This window comes from Stegodyphus dumicola, chromosome 6 (genome assembly GCF_044657685.1).
Source record: "Stegodyphus dumicola isolate Sdum_Otavi_A_Nest chromosome 6, ASM4465768v1".
Classification (NCBI taxonomy): Eukaryota; Metazoa; Arthropoda; class Arachnida; order Araneae; family Eresidae; genus Stegodyphus; species Stegodyphus dumicola.
In genome coordinates, this window is record NC_140773.1 from 46,854,064 (window position 1) to 46,866,744 (window position 12,681).

Here is a 12,681-nt window from a genome sequence, read left to right on the forward strand (position 1 = left end):
TTAATATATTGGCACATAAAATTATATCAGTACACTATATCATACCTAATACAGTCAAAAGTCATTAATCCGGAATGATCTATAATCCGGACATCAAACCTGCAAACTTTCTGCGCTTGCGTAAACGCATAATGCAGTGTGGCACGCAATAAACTGGAATTGATCTGTCAGCACTATCTTATTTTCAGGGCAGATGTTTTTATTTTATTCGGCTTTTAATTCCTTACTAAATGTGGTATTTCATCTCGATGTACTCCGTCTTTGATATGATTTAAATCAAATTCCTCGTCATTATAAATATCACGAATATACATCAAATAGTTTTCTGGTTGCAGTTTTCTAATTTCAACTATGCGTAATGTATGCTTTACGCATGTGCGTGTGGAAAGAAATGTTTAATAAAGTAAACAAATAAATATTATGCTTTTTTTTTTGTAAATTTTGATACCCTTTAGATCATAATTGCTCTTTATTTCATAAATTATGGTTTCATATTTTTAATTTTATAATTTCTGCATGCAATCTTACCAGATTTAAACTGATGATCTATAATCCGGAAAAACCGATAATTTGGAATTGCCGAAGTCCCGACGAGTCCGGATTAAAGACTTTCGACTGTATAAACACTAAGTTATTTGAAAGTATTTCCATCTGGCCTCTGTGCCTGACCTTAAAAATGTGACTTAGTATAACATTTTCTATAGCTCTGACAAACAATGTAGCACAAGACAGCAGTCATCCAGTAATTTCAAGAAAACGTTATCTTGAGTGCAATGGCAGTTTAAAAGAATTTTAGTAGATTCATTTTTTATCGTATGTTTCTATTATGTATAGTTGTACCTTGCTTTGGGGAAAAAGTGTGTATGATGGTCATGTTTTCATGTAGTGCCATTCATGTTATGTATTTGGGAGTAAATTATTACTTTTTATGCAAAATTCCTGGCAGGTTGGAAAGTTGGTTTAAAAATAATTTTGCTTCTTTAAGTGCAGTTGCCATGCATGCATCAAGCTGTTCTAATTTTCTTTATTCTGTCTGAAGGCATGTATGTAAGTTGTAAAAAAAAAAAGTCAAGGCTTACTTTTTTAAATTATTTTTAGCATGAGGTAAAGTATTTTACATTACTACAAAGATAGCCATGTCTTTTATTTTTAATTAATTCCTATTCAAATCAGTTAATAATTGGTGAGAAAAAACTGTAATTGGAAGAAAGTGTTCTGTTTTCATTTGGAATAAAAAGAGTGTTCAGAAAAAAAAAAAAAAAAATAAGACATCATAGAGAATTTAACGTATCTTATGTCACAGGAATTTAACTTCTGTTTATAATCATATTAACTAAAAATAAAGAACCCTATTAAAATACTTCTGATATTTCTTCCTATTCAAAAATTATTCTACTATTATTAAAACAGTATCTAATTGGATTACCTAGAAAATTTGACTTAAATTTTGAATACTCATAAATTCTTAATACTCTCTCTCTCTCTAATAATCTAATAATCTCTTACTGATTTTGGCTGACCCTGTTATATAGTGTAGAATATTATACTGATATGAAATAAATTATACTTATTAGATTTTCATTTTTGTTTGCTTTTTTTATGCCAATGTTTATTGAATATTTTTTAATTAAAGGATTACATTGCTGTGAAAGAAAAGTATGCCCGCTATTTACCTCATTCAGCAGGAAGATATGCCACGAAACGGTTCAGGAAGGCTCAGTGCCCAATTGTAGAGCGTTTGACTAATTCCATGATGATGCATGGTCGTAACAATGGAAAGAAATTGATGGCCGTAAGAATAGTGAAGCATGCTTTTGAAATTATTCATCTCATGACCAACGAGGTAAAATTGTTTTTGGAGCTTAATTATATTATTTGATGCATGTATTTATACTTGAATTAGCGTTTTTGTGCCAATCAGTTTTGTGTGCATAAATAATGAAATTTTCTTTTCAGTATAGTATTGCTAAATGCGGATTTGTGGAGTAATTTTGCATATGCATATTTTCTTGTTTGCGTTTAATTTATTCAGTATAATTTTAGTTACACACATTATACTACATGCCATTGGCTGCATTGCAAGTCTTCTTTAATGACTGGTTTGAAAGAAGTTAAATTAGAAAAGCAAAACCTAAGCTTTTAAGTTCTAATTTTCAATAATACTCCAGGACACAGTACTGAAGCGTTCATGACATTGCATCCAAATGCAGAGGTTTTATTCCTTCAATTTCTTAATCCAAGCAGTGGATCAAGAACTCATAAAAACCCTTTTAAAGTCAAGCATGTTTGCCTCACTGCAAATAAAGCAAGCAATAGGTGAAACAAAGCACGATACACTAATGCCATTTTGGAAGAAATTCAACATAATACACTGCATAGGAATGATTAAACTTGCATTGGAAGAAGCGAATTCATCAATCATCGCTTACTAGAAGTCATTTGTCACTTGAAAATGAACCCGAGGAAATTATTTAAAAAAAAAAAATCTGAAATGTTTCAGGTTTTAAATTACGTCCCAAGGGGTGTTTTTTTAACATTTTGCGTGTTACCTTTTTTTATTAAATATCATGTTCCTCGCACTTAAACCATAAGATCCAGTGCAACAGCAATATCGCAAAATAGTTTTAAAACGAGCATATCTTTAGAATTTCCGATACAGAGACTCACGCGCTGGAGATAAAAATGTTTTTTCTGTACAACGTTGCCATTGCTCGCTTTGAAATCCTTGAGTTTGTTAATAAAAAATTCGTCAAAATTTTAAAAAATAGGAAATCGATCATAAAACAAATTTCAAATTTCAAATTTGGTCTTCCACATGCTCATATTCGTTGGAGGATTACGTTATTCAAAATTCGATGACTCTATGTATCATTATTTTATGACAATGTGAGAAATATACGTACATTTACGCAGATTTTCGTTATTTAATTTCTTCAAATATAATGCAGGACTCTTAACATTTTATGGCAACAGTTTGAAAAGTGAACCGACATTTATCCGTCCGACGCAAAATGCCAAAACGAAACTAATAGTCCTTCGGGATTCAAATCCCTTTGGACTAATAACAAAAACAATTGGTGCCAAAGAATTTTTGGATATGGAAGGAGAAGTTGAGAATGATGATTTGGAGATGACAAAGAAGTGGATGATCTAATAACACCCAGCCAGTGTCAAAAGCAGCAACGGTCAAGATGATAAAGAGCCTTTAACATACAAGAAGATACACAAATTGTGAAAATAGCACAGGAACTATCTGATTTTGTTATGGAGATTGACCCAAATGAAGAAAGAAGAGAATACTTTATGATAGGTATTGGAAAACATTGCCACATCTTGCTGTGTAACATTTAATGAGCTGTTTCAGATACTGTCTCAAGCAGCTTCCCACCAAAAAAAAAAAAAAAAAAGCACTGCTTAAGCAATAAATAAAAATCCTTGTTCAAATCTTAATCTTTGAACAGTTGTCTGGAAAGTCATTGCCTGCATCAGAATGTCTTGCTAATCCTACATAATTTTCGTGTATTAGCAAAGAAAAAGGTAAACACAGCAGAGTTCCCACAGGAAAAGCAAACTTAAGTTAGCAGTTATTTTAAAAGTTGCTGAGAAAGCAAATAAAAATGCAGCTGTGTGACTTGATGTAAAATATGAAACATAAATTGATTTTAAATAAATTAAACATAGTTGTACTGTTTGCTTTTGTAGTGAAATAGTTTGAAAATATATATGTGTATGCACGTATGTAAATGTTCCATGACAATATTCAGAATTATATGCGATTATGTCGTATTTTTACAGCACAGTATTTTTTAGGTTTTTTGAAATAGGTTGCAATCACACCTGTAAATTGTGTTGTGCAAACAAATCTTGTATCCCAAGTGATTTCATAATTATTATTTTTAAAAATTTTTATTTGATATGAATTATTTCACCTATTGTAGAGATTTGTAAAGAATTTTATGAAAGCTTCACTTTTTGTATTATTTTTAATCAATAAATAGTTCATTACTAAATCTATGCACATTAATTGTTTATATTCCTCATGTTAAGCTTTTCCTAGGATAGGAGCAAATGTACTCCATGCATGCATTCATTACATCATATAAAACTTAGGGAGTTTTATTTAGTGCCTTGTGGAGATTTAAAATTTATGGAGTAGGATGTAGGAAACCTTTTTACCTTGTTTCTCTTCCCTTTGTGCTCAGATACTTCTTAAACAGCTCCAATAAATAAAATAATCTCCATAGTGTATGGAAAAATGTTAAACACATTGATATATGAAAAAGTTCTCTCTGTCCAGTTGAATTTTTATATAAAATTTTTAGAAAGTTAGGAAAATCAATTGTAATTACAGAGTTGCCAATTGTAATTACAGTCTCTCCCGATTTTCGACCACTCACCCGCCAACCCCATTTACAACATATTTCTCCCAGATTTTTCTTATTCTTAAAATTTCTCACGATTTTTATGGAACTTGGCTGAATACTTCGTTATATGAACCCAAAAAAAAAAAAAAAGAAAAGAAAAAAGAAAAAGAAAGACGTCTGAAAGCAATTGAATTTTCTCTAGATTATATCTAAAACAAAACCTTGCGAATCAGATGAGAATATCTGCTTTGTGAGTGAGAGCATACGTATCCAGAAACGTCGTTCTCCAATGGGCATCGAGCTCCACTGCGTGTCATCTGGCATATATTAGCCAATGAGCACAAAGCAAGCTCAAGGCTCTTATTTGGATGTTCTTTAATTATTTCGTTTTTCTTGTTCTGAGTTGTGTGAGTACACGTGCCTTCGGGAAATAGTTTTAGAAATTATCTTTTGGTATGTATTCGAGAAAGGTGAAATACTCCTGTACGTTTCAAAAATAGTACACAGTTAACTTTCCTTCCATTATTTACTCAAGGAAATGTAATTAAATTTGCAATGTGTAGCGTCTGTAGTTGTGATTTTTTAATTTTGCATGGTGGAAGGGCGGATGTTCTCATCTGCCTTTTTACTGGAGTACAACCTGCCACTGAATGCATAGGATCACGCTGCAGCTTTATTTAGAAAAATGTTTCCCAATAGTGAAATCGGTAAGAAATACTCAATTGCAACGATCAAAACAGGCGCAATTCTTAAAGAAATGCATTTGAAAAATAAATCTTCAGTTATTGATTGCATTAAAACAGCTCCATTCTGCCTCTCTATGGATGGAAGCAATAATACTGATTCAAAACTGTATCCAATTGTTGTTTCTTTTTTTAATCCAGAGTCTTCAGAAATTGAGTGCAGTTTATTTTCTGTCCTCACTTTAGAAGGACATCGAGAGGCTTTAATATAGCACAGCTAATTATTAAAACTTTTTGAAGACTGATGTTGCAGGCATCCTAAGAAAGGAAAATTCAGATATGCAGATTTATGAGGTGCACCTGTGACCTCTTAAATTTAGCAACTGAAAAAGGAGCAGCTTCTTTATCAGTAAATGTGGATGAACACATTGTTGATATTTATTATTATCTTGAAAGAAGTTCTAAAAGGAAGGAAAAATTGAAACAGTTCCAACAGCTGCATAATACTGAAATAAGAAAAATTTTGAAATATGTGTGTACACGCTCGCTGTCTTTAAAGAAATGCTTATCTAGAATCCTCGATCAGTGGAACCTTCTTGCATTTTTTAAAGAAGTAAATGCTTCGAGAGTTAAGATAAAAGGCTCTATTGAAAGTTATAAAATACCTAAAGTAAATAAAGGTGTAGTTACTACTTCCATTGTTAAAAATAGGTTTGAGAAAAATAATGTAATTTCTGCACCATTCAGCAATTCAACTGGCAGTTCTCAAAATACTGCAAAATATAAGCTAAAGCTGATACAAATTTCTCTCAAAATAAAAAAAGAAATTGCCCAACACACGAAACATTTTCGATTACTGCAAGTTTAGCTAAGCACAAATCTGCTACTGTTCATAACTTTCCGAATACAAAAGCAAAATCTGCCACTATTCATAAAATTTGTACGAAAACTGATTGTCTTTTTGTTTTCTTAAACGATGCAAGTAATAAAAATGTTTTTTATGTGTAAGGTATTTTTATGTTGCTTGCATTTAAGAATTAGTAACTATTTAAAGTTAATTCATTATTAAAAACTATATTTTTGTCATTTTGTGAAAAATCTTCTGATTTTTGAGTGTCATAGGTTGGCAAGTATGAAATTAGCTGATAAACATAAAAATGTGACTTTACTTAAAATTTATCCTTGGAGTAATTTTTAAAATGCTTTGTCTTATTCTAAGGTTGGTAGCCATGTGTTGTTTTAAACAGTTTTAACTGTTCGTAGTCATTAAATGCTTTGCAGAATGAGCATGTGTGCTTAGTTAATAATTTCTGGAGTAATTTATCCAGAAATTAATCCTTGTAATTTATCCAGAAATTAATACTTAATTTCTGGAGCTGAACTGTTTTAATGTCTAAAAATTTATTCATGAAAGTTCAAATAATCTGGGCCAATTACAGCATATAGCTATTTGAAAAATTGCATTTTTCATTCTCACATTCAGAGTAGAAAATGCATTTACAGAATAAAAATATTTTATACTTTTTGTCAGTATTCATCTATCATATTCCTGAAAAATAAAAATGGATACTTTTTTGTGGTTGTGGTCAGCACATACATCTTTGGTGATTTGAAATTTGCATGTTACACTTTGGGTATTAAATTTGCCAGTTTTGGTAACTGAGCATGGAGTCACAAGGAAGTACACACACACACACACACACACACACACACACACACACACACACACACAAAAAAAAAAAAAAAGCATGTATCTATGTTATGTTATGAAGTTTGTCTTTTTTTTTATTTTCCGACTTTTAAAAGTGAAATATGATAAATTGTTTGCTTTGATTAATAACATATTTCAACTTGGTGAATATTATTATAATGTTTTAAGATTTGTTAGTTTCTGATAGATTATTTAGATATAAATTTGTAAAATTTGCTTAATGTGTAACGATTGACTTAATATTCATTTCAGAATCCTCTTCAAGTGTTAGTAAATGCCATTATCAACAGTGGGCCAAGGGAAGATTCGACACGTATAGGAAGAGCTGGTACTGTAAGGAGACAGGCTGTTGATGTTTCTCCCCTTCGACGTGTGAACCAGGCTATTTGGTTGTTATGCACAGGTGCACGGGAAGCAGCTTTCAGAAATATTAAAACAATAGCAGAATGTTTAGCTGATGAGCTAATGAATGCTGCAAAGGCAAGTATTAGTTCATGATTAATTTTTTCAAGAAAATTTGTTTCTTGTGTAGTTTGGTTTCCTTTTAAAATGTAATTTTATATACCTTATTTGGTAGAAGAGGGGAAATTATTTTTTTGTAATGAATTTCCTCCAATTTTAACAAGTGCCTTTCATCAAACCAGCTTATTTTGTATTATATGAAAATCTGCTTTCCAACCTTTTTTTAAAAAAAGGAAATCAACAGTTGAGAGTACAGATGATAAAGTCCCTCATATTTTCTTTTTCCGTTAGTTTTTCCTCATTCAGAATGCAATTAAGGAACTTTCATATCTTCGGATACAAATATAGGAATAACTGACATTCCAGGCAACAGTTGTTTTAAAAGTTGCATATCCAATTTTAATAGTTATGTATGCATCAATATAATCAGGAGTCCTTTCTTTCTCTGATTAAATTGTTAAGTGACTCAGGGCATTAAAACAGCCAGTTACCTTCAGATAGAATTTATTTTCTTTCCTAATCTCTTGGCATAGCAGTCAGTAAAACTTTTGAAAGCTCTTTTACATGCTGAATTCTTTTGCACCATTTTATCTTACCTACTAGCTATTTTGGATTGTAGTGGATAGTTTAACAACAATATCTCATTATAATTGGCATAATTAGAGTTAAAAGATAAAAAAAAAAGCTCTTTGAATAAGCTTCTAAGAGTCACTAAATTTATTTTATGCTTAATATCCTATGTATGTAATCATTTGGTTTCAATTTTAACACATGTGCAGTGGTTTTAGTTTTAATGTTGGGTAAATATTTTATAACTTTATAAAATTCTGTTTTTTTAAATTACTAAAATAATGTCACTCATGTTAATTACAATCATGTTAGTGTGGAGAACTACATTACATCTTGATCATTTGGTTTCAATTTTAACACATGTGCAATGGTTTTAGTTTTTATGTTGGGTAAGTATTTTATAACTTTATAAAATTCTATTTTTTTAAATTACTAAAATAATGTGTGAACCACTCGTGTTGGTGTGGAGAACTACATTTCATCGCTTTTCGTTACATCTTGATTTAAAGACTTCCAATATGATCATATTTTTGTGGCAAAATAATGAGATACTCTTATCCAGAAGTGGCTAATATACTGGAGATTTCTTGCAAACTTAATGTAGTAATTGGGGCAATGATGTATCCACCTTTGTAAATGCCAGACACATCTCTTATGCTAGGTTTTATTAATTTCGTTTTGTTAAATTCCCTCCTCCCAATCATTAGGCCTTCCTTACAAATTTTAGTATGGTTCTGAAAGAGTTCCTTACTTTCTTAATTTACAGTTCATAATTTCAAATTAATGATTTTCCTTTACCATACACTTCCTGAATATCTGACTCTTACAGTTGGTTTACTTAGTATTTCTTTTGCAGTTAAGGCGTATATCTGGATTTTCTCATCAAATTTTCAGTTTTACATGGACTCAAGCATCAGCTTTTTAAATCTATTTTATGTTATGATCACAAACCGTGCATTTATCTCTGTTTTATGTTATGATCACAGTATTTAATAATGTAATTTTTAGTTATTACTGATGAAATGCAAGGAATAAAATGTAAAGAAATGTGAAATTGGAAAATAATTGAACATCAAAGAAATCAGAATTATTTTAAATATTCAGTTTCTGAATGTGAATGTAATAACAATGCTGCAATAAGTATTTTATTTAAAGCTGAAATCAAACATTGAATATTGCTAATTCATCATGAAGTATGCCTAGATTGCAAACTGAAAATCAGTTTTTCAAAGAAGCCCGTAGGGCTTGTGTTTTACTGTAACTGAGAGCTGTAAACATTGCTCTGGTAGATTGGGACTTTTTTGCTGCCATGTGGTTAGGAAAATTTTGTCCTTATAGGTATCCGTGCGGATCATTATAAAAATAGAAAAAATTCTAATTGGAAAGTTGAAAAATTAATCAAAGAACTTGGAATGCAAGCATGTTTAAAAGTTTTGTCTGGATAATAATCGTAAACCCACACTTCTAAATGTTGTCATTTGGCTTTTTATGACTGCCCTCAAGTTTTTAAAATTCCGGCATGTTTTCTGGATTTAAACTTTATTGAGTGCATGATGCAGAAGAGATAAGAAAACATCACATTTCTTCAAAGGGATAACTGAAAGTGATTTTAGGTAAGGAATAAAGCAGAATCAGATATTTCTACATAAAAAAGTTAGTTTGATTCGTGCCAAAACACATGGAAAATATAATCTGTAGTTATCAACCGAAAATTTAAATATACTGTTGCCCCATATATTTTTTATCCATATACTCATTTCCAACATTTTTAAATACATCATTTAAGTGCAAACTTTTTCAACAAGCAGAGGTTAAAAGCGATTAAAAGTGTATGCTAAAAAAATCAGTTCTTAGTAGGTTTTCCCCCAAATAAATTTCAAAAACAAGTTAAAAAACTACTACTAAATGTCACTATATATAGTAAATTCTTAAATAAAAACATTTAAATGAAAATCATTTTTATTATCTGTCATAGTGTAGAAGAGAATTTTTACATATTTCATCTTTACAAAAATTAAAAGTTGCTGATATTCCAATAGTCCTGATTTGTTTTCCTTCTGAAAATAGTTATAATACAGTCAAAAGTCGTTAATTTGGACACCCATAATCCGGACCTCAAAGCTAAAAACTTTTTGTGCATGCGCCGTGTTGGCACATGCGCACAGGCGTTTTACGCGTGCGCGTAAGACCTTGACTATTGCGTTGTTGATTGCGTTGTTCCTTAATCTTCGAATTGGATCCCGCTTATTATTTTTTGCAGACTGTAAGAGCAATTTTATAAAAGTAAACTTGAAATTTTGATTATGTCAAATAGAATTTCTGATGCTGGAACTTCCAAAGGATCTACAAAACGAAAGTATGTTTCGATTGTCAACAAACAAAGTGGAATTGCTCCAAAAAATGGATAAAGACATGAAGAATGTGACAGAGAGGTTAGTGAAAACGAAAAAAATTTCGATTGACAAGTTAGTCGGTATTCTCGGCACAGCAATTAACGGGACTTGAACAGCGGAACTTTGTAACTGAACAAGAAATTATGTCTGTTTATAGAATTAAAGAGAAAGTATTATCACATAAAACGAAGCAACTTAAACAAGTTACATTGAAAGAAATGTTTAATAAAGTAAACAAATAAATATTAAGCTTTTTTTTGGTAAATTTTGATACCCTTTAGATCATAATTGTTCTTTATTTCATAAATTACGGTTTCATATTTTTAATTTTAGAATTTCTGCATGCCATCTTACGAGATTTAAACCGATGATCTATAATCCGGAATCGCCGAAGTCCCGACGAGTCCGGATTAATGACTTTTGACTGTATTCATTATTGTTTTTAAATATTATTTCCATTATCACTCTTATTTGTTATCCAATGAGCTAGTCGCAAGATGAGGCATGATCTCTCTTTGTTAAAATTATCCTTTTGAAACTTTTTTGAATAAACTAAATTTTTACCAGTTTCTCCATGAAACCTGTAATTAAGAGAGGAAAGTTAACATTGTGCAGTGACTGAAGTGAGAAATAGGGAAGAAAATGACCTGGCGTTATTAATTTGAAAGAAACAGTATAGCAGTTTAATGGAGGAGAAAATATTCAAAGTGTCCATGAATTGTTGAGTAGTTAATCATCTGTGTGAGAAATTAATGATGTCTCTCATCTGTTATAAGGTTTAAAAAAACGCAGAGAATTTTTTGCAGTAATATTCACACGATACATTGAGTGCATTGATGCCTATTCTGTATTTGGAGATAATCATTTTAGTGTGTAAGTTATGATAGATAAACTTCTACCTAAAGTAAAGCTAACCTAAAGTAACTGTAACCTTAGAGGAATTGAATGATTTCCTAATGACACCTGTTAGTTGATATACATGGAACATTTTCACAAATGTGAAAAATCTGCATTTAACCAAGTTCAAGCATAAATATAGTAAGAGGAGCAACAGAAATATTAGATAACTTTTTTAATATTATCGCTTCATCTGGAAAAAAAAAAGAAAAACTTGCAGATTATTAATATACAGTAAAAATGTTTTTAATTACATAGATATAATTTAATATAATTTGGGCCCGATATCTTAAAATGCATTATCTGTTGTACATATTGTTTATTTTATTAATTAGCCTTTAACAATTTAAAATTTCTTCCTATTTTCATTTCAGGGATCATCAAACAGCTATGCTATTAAGAAAAAAGATGAACTGGAACGTGTTGCAAAGTCCAACCGTTAAAACTACCTATTAATTGTTCACTTAAATAAAATAATTGCTAAAGCTGTTTGTGATTATTTCTTTGAACTTTTAACATTGAATGTGTTAAATAGTAACTAACAATTAATCTAATAATTAATACTGAAATTATGAAGTAAAAATTAATGCTAAAGTAAAAGTATTTGGAAATAAAAATATCCTTAATAAAAATTAGAATTACATACAGGATGAAATTTTAAGCTTTTACAAAGAACTGTTTTATCCATATTTGTATCATATTATTCATCAATAGGCTTTCAGTTCTGTTTTCAAGTTCATAAAACTGTTGGTAGCATTTCTGATCATCTTTCATTTTAAAAGTTCTATAGTTTGCAGCGCTTGTCTCGATTCATCTGAGGTTGGTATATAGTCATAAACTGGTATAGTATAATTTTTAATGTCAGTTCCTGCAGCTCTTTCAACACTTTGTTTTTTTCACATACTGTCTCAATTTGTTTTTTTCACATACTGTCTCAATATTATTGATTGCATTCATAAAAATGAACTTCGTAATTTCTTTCACTCATCTCTGAAGTATTAGAAATAGCTTTCAATTCCTCTCTGGCTTCCTAAAAGTAAACACCACATTTTCTAAACCAGTTTCTGTGTTTTGGGAACAGAAGTTGCATTGACTAAAATGTACATAGCCTTTAGCAAAGGTATTTATTTAGTTATCTCCTTCGAAATGCTTGCATTTTGACAAGATTAATTTTTTTATAGTGTAAGCTATAATGAGCTATGAAATTTTAACAAAGGGTTCATAATTTTTTTAAACGAAGTATCAGAACCTAATTAAAACAAAGGGTTCATATTTTTTTTTGAAAACAAAGTATCAGAATCTAATTAAATGTTCCACTTCTTAGAAAAGTAGAATATACCAATATCTGAACAAAATTTGTGAATATAAAGAAAATATCTTTAAAAAATAAGAATTTAAATTTACAAAAATATAATTACAAAATATTCCAGAAATTACATAAAATAGCGAATAAACTTATTCAGCACAAGCTCCCTAAATGTAAAATAGGTTGTGCAGTCAGAAAGCTCTCTTTGTCACAAATATACTGTTCATCGGGTTTAAAGGTTATTTATACTAATGTGCAAAGTTCAGTAACATGTATTTTCCTTTGAATGGATCAA

General features: G+C 30.3%; 1 protein-coding gene across 2 annotated transcripts in view; it reads left to right on the forward strand.

Annotated features, from left to right (window-relative positions):
• Positions 1-11,569, forward strand: part of LOC118193774 (small ribosomal subunit protein uS7) — a 28,631-nt gene extending 17,062 nt beyond the window's left edge. For both annotated transcript variants that reach the window (XM_035364912.2, XM_035364913.2), the window contains exons 3-5: positions 1,634-1,843; positions 7,011-7,238; positions 11,455-11,569. In XM_035364912.2, coding sequence (XP_035220803.1) covers positions 1,634-1,843; positions 7,011-7,238; positions 11,455-11,523 — 507 coding nt within the window. In that variant the 3' untranslated portion in view covers positions 11,524-11,569. The remainder of the gene's footprint in view (positions 1-1,633; positions 1,844-7,010; positions 7,239-11,454) is intronic.
• The last annotated feature ends 1,112 nt before the right edge of the window (positions 11,570-12,681 follow it).